Source organism: Pseudophryne corroboree, chromosome 4 (assembly GCF_028390025.1).
Source record: "Pseudophryne corroboree isolate aPseCor3 chromosome 4, aPseCor3.hap2, whole genome shotgun sequence".
NCBI classification, from domain to species: Eukaryota; Metazoa; Chordata; class Amphibia; order Anura; family Myobatrachidae; genus Pseudophryne; species Pseudophryne corroboree.
Window position 1 is genome coordinate 376,051,948 of NC_086447.1, and position 15,577 is coordinate 376,067,524.

At 46.6% G+C, this 15,577-nt stretch overlaps 2 protein-coding genes across 4 annotated transcripts in view; both read left to right on the forward strand.

Annotated features, from left to right (window-relative positions):
* Window positions 1-6,281, forward strand: part of LOC134909605 (major facilitator superfamily domain-containing protein 8-like) — a 304,598-nt gene extending 298,317 nt beyond the window's left edge. For all 3 annotated transcript variants that reach the window (XM_063916651.1, XM_063916650.1, XM_063916649.1), the window contains one exon: window positions 5,713-6,281. In XM_063916651.1, coding sequence (XP_063772721.1) covers window positions 5,713-5,786 — 74 coding nt within the window. In that variant the 3' untranslated portion in view covers window positions 5,787-6,281. The remainder of the gene's footprint in view (window positions 1-5,712) is intronic.
* A 5,527-nt stretch (window positions 6,282-11,808) lies between these two features.
* On the forward strand, window positions 11,809-14,880 carry LOC134911439 (transmembrane epididymal protein 1A-like). Its single transcript, XM_063919647.1, has one exon. The coding sequence runs from the start codon at window positions 12,914-12,916 to the stop codon at window positions 13,769-13,771; it is 858 nt and encodes a 285-aa protein (XP_063775717.1). The 5' UTR covers window positions 11,809-12,913; the 3' UTR covers window positions 13,772-14,880.
* The last annotated feature ends 697 nt before the right edge of the window (window positions 14,881-15,577 follow it).

The following is a 15,577-nucleotide window of genomic DNA, read 5'->3' on the forward strand; positions in this document are numbered from 1 at the left end:
ATTTTTGTGCAGCTCTGCAACAGTAGCGATCGCATTCTTACACAGCGCTCCCCTCCCCCCCCCCCCTTCCGTAGGCGGCGACTATCTGATCGCAGGGCAGCAAAAAACACAGCCCAGCAATCAGATCTGAATTAGGCCCTAGGTCAGTAGCTTGAAGTATGATAGAAATTAATATCAGATATAAGTATTTCTCTGACGTCCTAGTGGATGCTGGGTACTCCGTAAGGACCATGGGGTATAGATGGGCTCCGCAGGAGACTGGGCACTCTTAAAAGAAAGATTAGGTACTATATCTGGTGTGCACTGGCTCCTCCCTCTATGCCCCTCCTTCAGACCTCAGTTAGTATCTGTGCCCGGACAGAGCTGGATGCACCCTAGGGGCTCTCCTGAGCTTCCTTGAAAGTATTTGTTAGGTTTTTTATTTTCAGTGAGATCTGCTGGCAACAGACTCACTTCTACGTGGGACTGAGGGGAGAGAAGCGAACCTACCTGCTTGCAGCTAGCTTGGGCTTCTAAGGCTACTGGACACCATTAGCTCCAGAGGGATCGAACACAGGCCCAGTCCTCGGTCGTCCGGTCCCGGAGCCGCGCCGCCGTCCCCCTTGCAGAGCCAGAAGAACGAAGAGAAGTTGAAAATCGGCGGCTGAAGACTCCGGTCTTCATTAAGGTAGCGCACAGCACTGCAGCTGTGCGCCATTGCTCCCTTAGCACACCACACACTCCGGTCACTGATGGGTGCAGGGCGCTGGGGGGGGGGCGCCCTGGGCAGCAATTAGATTACCTTACTTGGCGAAAAGCACATAATACAGTCTGATAAACTGTATATGTGCATTAACCCCCGCCATTAAAGTACATAAAAGGACAGAAGCCCGCCGCTGAGGGGGCCGGGCCTTCTTCCTCAGCACACCGGCGCCATTTTCTCTTCACAGCTCAGCTGGAAGGAAGCTCCCCAGGCTCTCCCCTGCAGTATCCTGGTACACAAAGGGTAAAAAAGAGAGGGGGGGCACAAAAATTTAGGCGCAAAACTGTGTATATTAGCTGCTATAGGGGAAAAATCACTCAGTATAGTGTACATCCCTGTATTATATAGCGCTGTGGTGTGTGCTGGCATACTCTCTCTCTGTCTCTCCAAAGGGCCTGGTGGGGGAACTGTCTTCAAATAGAGCATCCCCTGTGTGTGTGGTGTGTCGGTACGCGTGTGTCGACATGCCTGAGGTAAAAGGCTCCTCTAAGGAGGTGATAGAGCGGATATGTGTGTGGGATGGTGTCTCCGTCGACAACGCCGACACCTGTTTGGATATGTGTAAGTGCTGAGGTAAAATTATTGCACAAAAGGTTAGGGAACAGAAAGGAAATCTACCCTGGTCTGTCCCTATGTCACAGAGTCCTTCAGAGTCTCTCTATGTTCACTATCCAAAATAACAAAGTATCGACACAGAGTTTAACTCCACTGTCGACTACGATAATGCAAAGTTACAGCCAATTAGGGCTAAAAGATATTCAATATATGATTATTGGAATAAAAGATGATTTGCATATCACTGATGACTCATCTGTCCCTGACACGAGAGTACACATGTTAAGGGGAAGAATGCTGAGGTAAATTTCCCTCCTCTCATGAGGAAAAAGAGCGTGAATCTCCAGACAAGAGACGGCAGCTTCCCACAAGAGAATTCTCAGGCTGTATCCTTTCCCCACTAGGGCCAGGATGTGTTGAGAATCTTCCCCTTGGGTGTCCTGTTTGCACTAGCTATTCTCAGGGATCCTGCAGATAGTGTGCACATTCTAGTATACTACCCAGACCGGCGATTGTGTCGGCATGGGTTTATAGCGCTGTGGCAGCGTGGACAGGTACCTTATCAGCAGAGATTGAGACCCTAGTATGCATATAAATATTTTAAGATGCTGTCTTAAGTGATAGATATATAATTATAAAGCATGCCCAAAGGGACATGAGTATACTGGGTCCTAGAGACAAAAGCTATGTCGATTTCTGCTTGACGTGTGCTGTAGAATATACATTGGACAGATGATGCCGACTTAAGAGGCATATGGAAGGCTGAGGATTGTGTGGAGAAAGGTTCTCGGGCCTGGTCTCCACAGCTATAGCTGGTAATTCTGATATTTTGCCTTATATTCCTGCACAGCCTAGGAAAGCACGACATTATTAAATGCAGCTTTTCGAATAAAGAAACAAGAAAGTCTGAGGTGCGTCCTTTCTTGTCAGAGCCGGGGGCAGAGGAAAGAAGCTGTACAACACAGCTAGTCCCCAGGAATAGAAGTCCTCCCAGGCCTCTACAAAAATCCACCGCATGTCGCTGGGGCTCCACAGGCGGAGCTAGGCCCGGTGGGGACACGCCTTCGTAAGTTCAGCCACAAGTGGGTTCACTCCCTGTTAGATCCCTGGGCAATAGAAATTGTATCGCAGGGATACAGGCTGGACTGTGAGAAGATGCCCCCTCATCGAGGACCCGGCGGGCTTCCCCCCAAGAGAGGGAGCCAGTGTTAACTGCAATTCGTAAATTGTATCTTCAACAGGTGGTGGTCAAGGTTCCCCTCCTTCAACAAGAGGGTGTTATTATTCGACCATGTTATAATCCCGAAACCAGACGGTTCGGTTAGACCCATATTGTATTAAAATCCCTGAACATATACCTGAAAAGGTTCAGGTTCAAGATGGAATCGCTAAGAGCGGTCATTGCAAGCCTGAAATGAATCGGGACATAAGGGATGCATACCTTCGTGTCCCCATTTATCCACCTCATCAGGCGTACCTCAGAATTGCGGTACGGGATTGTCATTACCAATTTCACCAAGGTAATGGCGGATATGATGGTGCTCCTGCGGCAGCAAGGTGTCACTATTATCACATACTTGGATGATCTCCTCATAAAAGCGAGATCAAGAGAGCAGTTGCTGCACAGCGTATCACCTTCTCTGGAAGTGAAACGGCAACACAACTGGATTCTATATATTCCGAAGTCGCAGTTGGTTCCTACAGCTCATCTGCCTCGCCTAGGCATGATCCTAGACACAGACCAGAAGAGGGTTTATCTCCCGATAGAGAGGGCTCAGGAGCTCATGACACTGGTCAGGAATCCATTGAAAACCAAAACAGGTGTCAGTGCATCACTGCACTCGAGTCCTGGGAAGGGTGATGGCATCATACGAGGCCATCCCCTTCGGCTGGTTCCATGCAAGGACAATGGAACTTACTGGACAAGTGGTCCGGATCACATCTTCAGATGCATCGGTTAATCACCCTATCCCCCAGGGCCAGGGTGTCTCTCCTGTGGTGGCTGCGGAGTTCTCACCTTCTCGAGGGCCGCAGATTCGGCATTCAGGACTGGGTCCTGGTGACCACGGATGCAAGCCTCCGAGGGTGGGGGGCAGTTACACAGGGAAGAAAATTCCAAGGTTTGTGGTCAAGTCAACAGACTTGCCTTCACATCAATATCCTGGAACTAAGGGCCATATACAACGCCCTAAGTCAGGCGGAGTTCCTGCTTCGCGACCAACCGATTCTGATCCAGTCAGACCGCAGGGGCTCATGTAAACCGCCAGGGCGGCACAAGGAGCAGGGTGGCGAGGGTAGAAGCCACCAGAATTCTTCGCTGGGCGGAGAATCAAGTAAGCGCACTGTCAGCAGTGTTCATTCCGGGAGTGGACACGACCTCTACCCGGGAAAGTGGTGACTTCATCAGGAAGTCTTCACGCAGTTTTGCAAATTGATGGAAACTGCCTCAGGTGGATTACATGGCGTCCCACCTCAATAAAAAGATAAAAAAGGTTTTACGCTGGGTCAAGGGACTCTCAGGCGATAGCTGTGGTCGCACTAGTAACACCGTGGGTGTTCCAGTCGGTCTATATATTCCCTTCTCTTCCTCTCAGACCCAAGGGCTGAGAATTGTAATAAACGGAGGAGTGTGAACAATATTCTTTGCTCCGGATTGGCCAAGAAGGACTCGGTACCCGGAACTGCAAGAAATGCTCTCAGAGGACCCATGGCCTCTGCCTCTCAGTCAGGACATGTTGCAACAGGGACCCTGTCTGATCCAAGACTTACCGCGGCTGCGTTGGATGGCATGGCGGTTGAACGCCGGATCCTAGCGGAAAAGGGCATTCCGGATGCAGTTATTCCTACGCTGATAAAGGCTAGGAAAGACGTGACAGCAAGACTTTTTCACTGTATATGGCGAAAATAGGTTGCTTGGTGTGTGGCCGGGAAGGCCCTACAGAGGAATTCCAGGGGGGTCGATTCCTGCACTTCCTACAGTCAGGAGTGACTATGGGCCTAAAATTAGGATCCATAAAGGCCAAGATTTCGGCCCTATCCCTTTTTCTCTCAAAAAGAACTGGCTTCACTGCCTGAAGTTCGGACGTTGTTACAGGGGTGCTGCATATTCAGCCCCTTTTGTGCCTCCAGTGGCACCTTGGGATCTTAACGTGTGTTGGATTCCTAAAATCCCACTGGTTTGAGCCACTTAAGACCGTGGAGCTAAAATATCTCACGTGGAAAGTGGTCATGCTTTTGGCCTTAGCTTGGACTAGGCGTGTGTCAGAATTGGCGGCTTTGTCATGTAAAAGCCCATATCTGATCTTCCATATGGAAAGGGCAGAATGGAGGACTCGTTCCCAATTTCTCCCTAAGGTGGTATCATCGTTTCATTTGAACCAACCTATTGTGGTGCCTGCGGCTACTAGGGTCTTGGAGGATTCCAAGTTGCTGGACGTAGTCCGGGCCCTGAAACTTTATGTTTCCAGGACGGCTAGAGTCAGAAAAACTGACTCGCTATTTATCCTGCATGCACCCAACAAGCTGGGTGCTCCTGCTTCAAAGCAGACTATTGCTCGCTGGATCTGTAGCACGGTTCAGCTTGCACATTCTGCGGCTGGACTGCCGCATCCTAAATTAGTAAAAGCCCATTCCACGAGGAAGGTGGGCTCTTCTTGGGCGGCTGCCCGAGGGGTCTCGGCTTTACAACTTTGCCGAGCTGCTACTTGGTCGGGTTCAAACACTTTTGCAAAATTCTACAAGTTTGATACCCTGGCTGAGGAGGACCTTGAGTTTGCTCATTCGGTGCTGCAGAGTCATCCGCACTCTCCCGCCCGTTTGGGGGCTTTGGTATAATCCCCATGGTCCTTACGGAGTACCCAGCATCCACTAGGACGTCAGAGAAAATTAGGAATTTACTCACCGGTAATTCTATTTCTCGTAGTCCGTAGTGGATGCTGGGACCCCGTCCCAAAGTGCGGACTCTCTGCAATACATGTATATAGTTATTGCTTAACTAAAGGGTTATTGTATGAGCCATCTGTTGAGAGAGGCTCAGTTGTTGTTCATACTGTTAACTGGGTATGGTTATCACAAGTTGTACGGTGTGATTGGTGTGGCTGGTATGAGTCTTACCCTGGATTCCAAATCCTTTCCTAGTAATGTCAGCTCTTCCGGGCACAGTTTCCCTAACTGAGGTCTGGAGGAGGGGCATAGAGGGAGGAGCCAGTGCACACCAGATATAGTACCTAATCTTTCTTTTAAGAGTGCCCAGTCTCCTGCGGAGCCCGTCTATACCCCATGGTCCTTACGGAGTACCCAGCATCCACTACGGACTAGGAGAAATAGAATTACCGGTGAGTAAATTCTTATTTTTGTGATTTTCTTTTTTATCTTGCGACAAGTAAACCTGTGTCTGTTTTCTGTGCCTCACACAGGTAATGGTCATCCTGTCGTACAAGCACCTAGAGGAACCTACTACATCAGAGGACCAGTCTTCATGATGCTCTAGTATTGCAGAGTCTCTCTTCCATGTACCATGGAGCATACACAGATGACTGAAATGGTTGGAAACTTGTGGAGTGCCGGAAAGGACGTCCTGTGCATAAGTGTGATGTTTAGGGAGATTATGCTTGAAGCTGAGGAGTGTGTTGGAGGGAAATTCCAGTTGTAGAAGAACTTTACCTTTTTAAATAAGAACAAATACCCAAGATAGTTAGATACCTGGAATAACTTAAAATGTCTGTATATTTAAATTATGTGCGCCCAATTTTTTATGCATTTCTCTTTATGTTGCGTTCTGACAGTGCTACAAGTATATCTGGAGAAGGAATGTTTTCATTGTGTTAAATGTTTTTGTTTGTCATAGAACATGACAAAAGGAAATGCAGCAATGTGAAGAATAATTCTTTTTGAGATTTTTTGCACAAATGTAAGATGTAGTAAAAGTCTAAATGTCTTCTAGAGAACAAATTTCTTAATTATAAAAATCTGAATGTACTTTAAATTTCTTTTTTTGTTTTCATTGGTCTTTATTAGTCTCCAACAGGGCTGTAACTACTGTAGGTGTGTGTGACCAATGCCGTTGCTTAGGGCTCAACTAGCCATCTCTTCTGAGACGTCATCACATCACGTGCTAGTGGCAGGTCATGGTCTAGGATGCATAATGAAAAGTGCTTGTGACACTTTTCATTATGAGGGCGAAGTACAAGCCAGTCAGCTCCTAACTGTTATGTTACAGGCTGTGTTTGAAAAATGACAGGAGCTGGTTATTAATTTATCTCCACTTCATCACTCGCTTAGTGCATCTGCCCCTTAAGCCGGATCCACATCAGAATGATGTGTAGCCGGACGATCCAGTGGGTGACAAGACCCTGCATTGGCAAGTGCATACGCATTTGCCGATGCAGGGGGGTGAAGGAGTGACCAAGGATGCCATGCTGCATTCAGCAGCATGGCATTATTAGCGATGTCTTCGGATTGACCCTACAGCTGGACTAACTGCCGTGGGAGCATGCAAACCGGGCATACACACTGCATGATTGTCATTCTGATTTGCCCAGAAACAACAAATATGTCCAATATCAGCATAGTGTGTAGCTGGCCTAAAGATTTATCTGTCCGATCTGTCTGCTGGGAACAAAAGTCTAGTAATGTATGGGAGCAAATGGTCAATTGTCAAACGCTGGTAAACAGACAATGGCCATACTGAGAAACTGGTTAAATCTGTTTGGTTATACTAATTTATCCGAACACTTGTTTTTGTCCATTTTCCAGCATTTATGAGCAAATGGTTTATTGTCATAAGCTCCCAAACATTACCAGATTTTTGTTCCCACAAAACAGATTGGACAGATGCATCTTTAGGTGTGTACCCTGCTTTAGTCTGTAATTAATCTCTAACAACATTTTATCTGTACAGCAGTGTTCAGTGTTCTTATGTAATGTTGAGCATGATTTCCATGGAGCTTTTACACTATTATGCTCTTTGCTATGTACACAAAGTTTTAATAATCCTGATCTAGAGCATGCACAAAGTGATCCTGTTGCCCTTTGACACACTCCTGCACATATCTGTGGTTTTATAACACTTTATATGCTTTTAGCATAAAATACTAATAGGGGAAATGAGAGGTGTTTTTGTGTAGCTTTTGACGTACTCTGTCTCCCTCCCCTCCTTTACAGATCCCTTTCTCTAATGTGGAAAGAAATAGTGGTTTGGGTCACAAAATAGGAACCTTCTCCCTGCCAATTGTTTGTTTTTTTGCTAAACATTAATCCAAAGTGTCTGTTTGCATAATATAAATAACCAAGGTTTGGACAGAGTGTGTCAGTAATATGCTATGGATACTTTAGACACACAAATTTCACAAAGGCCCTGATATACATACACAAACTGTGCAAATATGCAGTATGTATTCTCTAGTATAGGATTAACTCCAGATTTATATACTGTAGTCCTACGAGGACACCTATTGTATACCTAACTACTATACATAGAGACCCAAGTACACCAAACCCTCACACACAATACGTGAATTCAAAGTAGATGCTGTATGAATACTATATATATATATATATATATATACACACACACACACACACACAGTATACATACATAGGTACGTACACATAGACAGTTGGGCAGCAATCCCTTTACCACTTCCTCAGTTGCTTGTGCCTTCCATATGTACTTCTAGGATGGAGTCCAATACAAAATGCAGGCGCTGTAAGATGGCACTTCGGTAATGCAGCAGACACAGCAGATGTATTACAACATTTAAAAGTACTATATTCCATCATCATCCACAAAGTAAAGAATGCCCATGTAAATGTGTCCTCTTGACGTAGATCCATGCGCTCCCACGTAACAAGGAGGAGCACAGATGTGGTTGTGTGACATCACAGAACAGCATACCTCCCAACATGACTCTCTCCAGGAGGGACAGAATGCGCTGCTCCTGGACTTCCATCTTAATTTATGATTGCCATCACCTGTGGGGAAACACCTTTCTTATCCATTAACCTGTTCAATACAGGTGCTAGCAATCATACTGTACATTAAGAGGAAAGTACAGGAGCAGAGCACTTTGTCCCTCCTGGAGAGGGTCATGTTGGGAGGTATGGGTACTGTACAAGATAAACCACTAATTCCACCACATGTATTCTGCATATCAGGGACAAATCCACCAGTTTGCATACCTTCCAACATGACCCGCTCCAGGAGGGACAGAATGCTCTGCTCCTGGACTTTTCTCTTAATATATGATTGCCATCACCTGTGCTGAAACACCTTTCTTATCCATTAACCTGTTCAAAACAGGTGATGGCAATCACAAATTAAGAGGAAAGTCCAGGAGCAGAGCATTTTGTCCCTCCTGGCAGGGCCGGCTCTACCATTAGGCAGCTTTAGGCGGCTGCCTAGGGGCGCCAGCTCCTGGAGGGCGCCACTGAATTCATCTAGCAAAAAACTGAAGGATGTCTCTGTATGCAGCCTCCTCCTTTTACACTGCGCTGGCTGCTGCTGCGGGTCTAATCAAGTGCAGCTACCACTATCAGGCTGTACCACATAGTCCCTCAGCGCTTCCTCTGTGCCGACATGAGTAACATCAAGTCATGTGAAGGCGCATAGGATGCGGATGTAACTATGGCTCCCGAGGGGTACCCCATGGCTGCTCCTCATAGCCATGATGCACCTCTTGCAGGGGGGTTGCAGGTTAGGGGGCACCGGGTTGAAGCTGGGGGCACTGGGTTGAAGCTTTGCCTAGGGTGCATAGAGACCTTGCACCGGCCCTGCCTCCTGGAGAGGGTCATGTTGGGAGGTATGCAGTACCAGTTTATATTTATACCAGAATATGCTTTCGGAGGGAGTTCTGTTATGTTGCTCACATTAGAATATGAAGGCGGGATCGAGCAATATATGGACAGCTATTGAAAGATTCAAACCTAGTATTTCTCTAGAACCATGTTTCTCAAACCTAGTCCTCATGGAAACCTAACCGTGCATCTTATCTAGATCACGTAGCTGGAGCACAGGTGTCTTGATTGGTTAACTCAATAGACAAGGGCATAGCTAGAACATTGTGGGCCCCTTATCAACATTTTTAAGGGGTTCCCACCTCAATGCTTCTAGAGAAACTACTATCAGTGCAGAGGTTTGTTTTATGCTCTATTGTAATACCTTAGTTAATTGTATGAGCCATAGTAGTGCCCTACTTCACATTAGGCCAAACAGTATCCGCAGTTCATACGCTACATTGTAGTGCCGCCATTTCACAATATACAACTCTGTGCCCTCAGTATATATTGGGGGTCATTCCGAGTTGATCGTAGCTGTGCTAAATTTAGCACAGCTATGATCTTCTTCCCTGACATGCGGGGGGGACGCCCAGTACAGGGCTAGTCCGCCCCGCATGTCAGTGCCGCCCCCCCCCCCGCACAAATACAAAAGCATCGCACAGCGGCGATGCCTTTGTATTTGAGGAGTAACTCCCGGCCAGCGCAGCTCCTGCGGCTGGCCGGGAGTTAATTGCCGCTGGCCGCACGCAGTTGCCGTGTCCCCCCCCCCCCCCCCCCCCAACGCTCCGGCCACGCCTGCGTTGGCCGGACCGGTCCACCTAAACGGAGGCTTGATGCCGCCGTTCAGCCCCCTCCTGCCCAGCGACCACCTCTGTCTCAGAGGTGATCGCTAGGCAACGAAAACTGCCATGTGCCGGCGTATGCGCAGTTCCGACCCGAACGCTGCGACAAACTGCAGCAAGCGATTGGGTCAGAATGACCCCCATTATGCCACATTTTAGTGCCTCCAGTCCACAGTATGCCACATTGTTGTGTCCCCATTTATATTATGCCACACTATATGGCCTCCAGTTTATATTGTGCCACATTACAGTGCCCCAAGTACATTATAACATTACTACACCAGTCCTGGCCAACCTGTGGATCTCAAGCTGTTGTAAAACTTCATTTCCTAGTATACTTTACCAGTTGATTGGTGGAAAGGAATGCTGGGGCTTGTAGTTTCCTGATAGCTGGAGAGCCACAAGTTGACTAGGCCTGCACTACACACTCCCCTTACCGTATAACATTAATTACACACACCAGTCACTAAAAATAGAATGTCATCCCATTAGGCAACCTTAATCTACTTAGGAGTCAGGAAACAAATTCTATCCCATTTACCTCGCACCTTATTTGCCAGTGATGATACTACAAGTGTTCCATCCCTGTTGCCAGCTTTTGAATCATACACAACAGCCACACATCTGCAGGGCCTTTAGGGCTGGGAAGATTACAGTTTACAGTGAGTGTAAAGACAGGGAATGAGGCGTCCGGTAACAACCAGCTCGTACCCGAGGAAGATACTTTCTAATGTAGGAAATTCCACTTTGGAGTTCTTCTAATTTCATTGCAGTGTACTTTTCTAGGACAGACCAAATCTCGGAGCTAACGTCACAAAGGCTGTAATCATTCATAGAAGGCTAAACTGCCAGTGCCGGGCTCACTAGTAGCTCAGCTGTGTCTGTGTGGTTGAAACAGCAGTGCAGGATATGGACATATCAGTGTGGGGTATTACTGAGTGAGAGAGACAGAGACCACTACCTAAATAGACAGAGACCACTACCTAAGTGAGTGCCGACAAATCCCCCTTTTTCCAGGGTTGGTTCTATATCGGAGTGGCTGAAGGGACCTTGTGACGTATTGAGGGGAGGAGCTACGTCATCAGGGGGAGGAGCTACGGGCGAACAGGGTATCCGAAAAGTACCCTCGCGGGCTCGCTTCGCTCGCCACGCTTCGGGCACGGTGGCTCGCTCCGCTCCGCTTCGCTCACCACCTAATTACTAAAGGTAATAGTTGGTGGCGTGGATAGTAGAGGAACTATCCCGCTGGCCTAGCTCCTCCCCCTTGCGTTGTAACTCCTCCCCCTTACGGAAAAGGTCCCTTAGCCCACTTGATTCTAGCATCTACCCTTTTTCCAGCTGTGCAACAGGCCAGACCAAGCTGCTTAGGCTAAAGGTCATATATTTGCTTTGGTAGACAAATATATGACCTGGGTTCAGGTGGAGCCAAGCACTAGAGGCAGGCCGCTAAGCCTCTCTGCCCCATACAGTGGCGTCACAAGCCGGGTGCAGTGGGTGTGTCCCGCACCCAGGTGTCACCCTCTGAAGGGGTGACACCAAAGTGCCCGCTCTTCTGCAGTGACAGGAGCCGGGTGCTGCAGTGTAATATTCTCCTGCAGCACTTGCCTCCGGTCACACAGTAAGAGCCAGCACACACACAGCCCAGTCTATGGGGGCAGCCAGCATCTCCGGGGATGCTGGACACGCCCCCAAAGTGACGGAACGGAGCTCTGGAAAGTCACACCCCCTTTTTTGGGTGGCCGCACCTTCGGCGCGGGGGGAGTAGTACAGAGTGTGCACTCGGTGTCACCACACATGGTGACGCCTGTGGCCCCATAACAGCACCCCTTGCACCCTCTATTGCTATGCCAATGACAACAGATCTACAGGTAGTAATACACATTAACGTGTATACCTTGAAAAAACGCACTGTTAGGGTCCCATGAAAACTGAGTTTGAGAACCTGTGCTCTAGAGGCTAGGCCTGGAGCACTGATAATGGTACTCAAATAGTTGCCAACACTCTATAGTAGTTTCTAGGGACACTTTGAGCATGTGAATAGAAAAAAATGTTGCGTTTACTTCAAACTCTGGATAAGCCCCACAATATTCTGCACTCCAGCTGTTTTGATCCATCCTTTTCCAAAATGCTTATTAGTCTTTTTAAATTACAATTGAATTGCATTAGTGTTGTACAGTGTGTAAAGGATTATATTATTTTGTAAGTAATTTGTTTCTTTCTTATTCCACCCCTCTGTCCTTATTTGTAACCGGTTTTCTAGCTAAGATGTGGTATCTCACAATGTGCTTTATTGTTTCTGCATCACACACCCATCTTCAGTGTCATTATCATTCAGTCTGTACCACCTTGTGGGGTGTGTCCATTTACCTACAGGTGCTTATTATAATCTCACTACTGCAGACTTCACTGTCACCGAGAGAGGCAATGCTTCACTTCACTGAGACTCCTGTGTGTATATATAGCACTGTGCACTAACCTCATTGCCTAAACCCTTGCGTTCACTGGAGTAATATGCACACAGCAGCCTGCTGAGGATAAGAGGCTTCATCAAAACACTGGTTTACACAAGAGGAACACCTGGAAGCATGCTTCATCATGAATAAACTGTGATATACCAGTGATACATCACAGAGGAATCAAGGAGACCCAGAGCACAGAAAGACTATTCTATACCAGATCCACTACTGGGAACTATACCTTCCAATACAACAACTGGGAGCTAGAACTTACAATACAGCCTTTAAAGGACATCAGGTTTGTCTTTGGATAAATATTTGAGCTCATCTCTGAGAATTCCAACCTATCTGATATTTCCTCTTCAAGTTCAAACTGCAGTGACTTCTGAATTGCGGATTCACATTCTTTCTATGCTATGCCCTAGTGATTACACGTCACCTGTTACTGAATGAGTCTTTAAACCCTGAGAAACTTGTGCTTCACTCACTGACCTAGTATTTGGAAGCTTATAATACAATAGTTTTTTTGCACAGTGCTAGCCATGGGGACTTTTATTGGTCACATATCTCCTGGGCTTGCATTCTTATCCTTTGGTCTTTTGTATGCTGTTCGCTATTCGTGGATGGTGCTGAATGGTTGCCATGTTCAATATGCTCCCCGCATCAAGACAAAGCAAAGGTTCTGGAAGATGTTGCCCATAGAGGCAATAATGAAACTGGTTTATGGCTTCATGGCTGTTTTAGGGGAGTTCTTCTTTCCTCCAGGAGTCCAAAAACTACGTTTCTTCCGATCAGATGATCCTGACTACCACTTTCAGCACCCCAGTGAGTGGCAGCATGCCACCATGTATGGGTACTTCTGTCTAAGTGGGGTACTGGATATTGTAAGTCAGAATTGTCTGCAGAAACGCTGTCCATTGCTGGAACATTTAGGATTAACTGCTGGTTTTCTAATTACCACCCTACTCCTCAAGTTCCATAACCATGGGAAAGAAGCAATAGAGGTTCAAGTCCACCATCTGCTTCTGCTCACTTGTGCGGCAACATGTGTCATAATGATATTTGAGATCTGGCAGCCAGACCATTGTCGTCTCTGGTTTGCCAAAGCATGGCTAGTGACGGTGCAAGGGACATGGTTGCTACACGCTGCCTTTATTTTGTATCTTCCGCCAACAGGTCATTCTTGGGTTTCAACGGAGCCTGCTGACCTCATGTTTCTGACCACTTTCTACTGTTGGCACCTGGCATTTGATGCAGGTTTAATGGGTCTGTTGTTTTGGATAACACTTGTTGTGCACAGGTACCAGGGTGGTAAATTGTCAAGAAATGGTTACCAGATCGCTGGCGATAAAGCAGAAATGGCAAAACTCACTGGAGAAGATGGAGATGAGGAGCTGTAATCTGGTGGTTAAACTATGTACAGCATACTGGGTTTTATGCACAAATGTTTGTTTCACAATAACTGTTCTACTTCAGTAACCTACAGTAAATCAAAGCCGACGCACACAGGTCAGAAAAGAAGAACACACCTGGTACACACACCAGCCACACCTCCAGCCTTATCTCACAAGTGGACATGAACCTTGATATGAATTGAATGGTGATCAAAACTTAAGAGATAACAATCCTATGTACCCAACAGGTGCCAGTAACTTGAAATCCCCTCCCTGAATTAAACCTTATGTGACCGGTTGACTATTTTGTTGCTGAGATAATTGAAATCAATACCTGCTGAATATATGGGATATACTGTATGTGTACATATTGTGTAATAAGATCAGGCTTAGCACCTACACAAGCAGAAGAGTAAAAGATGTAATGTTGGCACTTATATATGCAGGTGTAATCCCAGTTGTCCATGGCATTATTTGTGCATAAAGCATTTAGGGCCCAATACAATTAATCAGGAGTTCATTTGTGGGATGAGTAAGTGCCGAACTCACAGAATTTTACACACAAAAATTAGCGATTCTGGGGTGAGATTGGGTCGCGAGGGTGGGAGAATTGCTGGCATTTCTACGCCATCACAACAGCAATTAGCCCCCTTTACGGTTAATTGGAGAGACCCTTGCATGTTCTGCAAATAAATTAACAGAAGGGAAATCCGTAACTCTGGCAGGCTCACACCTATAAGAGTGTATATCTGAATCAAGCTGAAACACTGAACACACAATTACTGCTCTAATTGCATCAGAAACTGAGTGTGATTATATAGCGTACAACATAAATTCAAACACAGATAAAGAATTATGCTTTTTCTACACTGCAATTAGCAATGATGATGCTTCCTATGTAAGGTATCTACCTGTGTGATTGCTCCTATACGTAACTGAGCAAATATCTGTAGCACAGAGGAGAGAGAGAGAGCCTTATCACTAGTCTGTTGTTCAGTAAAGGCATAAAAAGTACCATTCACTTCCATCTCATGGGGAGTTTAATTAACAGAATGTTTCACAATGTTATAGTTTCTTATAGCTTTATAGGGGTGTGGTTCATCAAATCGACAGTGTCTAGGTCGACAATGTTTAGGTCGACCACTATAGGTCGACAGTCACTAGGTCGACATGGATGGAAGGTCGACAGGGTTTCTAGGTCGACATGTGCTAGGTCGACAGGTCTAAATGTCGACATGAGGATTTTTTTTTTTTGGTGTCGTTTTCTTCGTAGAGTGACCGGGATCCCAAATTAGTGCACCGCGTCCCCTCGCATGGCTCGCTTCGCTCGCCATGCTTCGGGCATGGTGCCTTCGCTCCGCTACCGCTTCGCTCGGCACACTTTACCGTTCCAATCGTAGTCCACGTGGATCGTTAAGTATGAAAAAAAGAAAAAAAAGAAAAAAAAATGTGAAAAACTCATGTCGACCTTTAGACCTGTCGACCTAGCACATGTCGACCTAGAAACCCTGCCGACCTTCCATCCATGTCGACCTAGTGACTGTCGACCTATAGTGGTCGACCTAAACATTGTCGACCTAGACACTGTCGATCTTCAGACCGGATCCCCTTTATAGTTGGTAAAATGACTGAGTTAATTATTCTGATGAGTTTCCACAGTAACTTCAGTGTTTGGAGTGCTTGGAGACAGAAGACGCAGGTCTGTTTGCAGAATGTAGTGTTTGATATGTAGCACCAGTGCTCAATAATAACCCTGCTAGAGTCATGTGTTTCTGACCACATGTTTAGTGATTGGCTGGGGCAAGAATCCTT

Excerpts from the sequence above, each read along its gene's own strand:
- LOC134911439 (XM_063919647.1), top strand. The coding sequence starts at position 12,914 with ATGGGGACTTTTATTGGTCACATATCTCCTGGGCTTGCATTCTTATCC.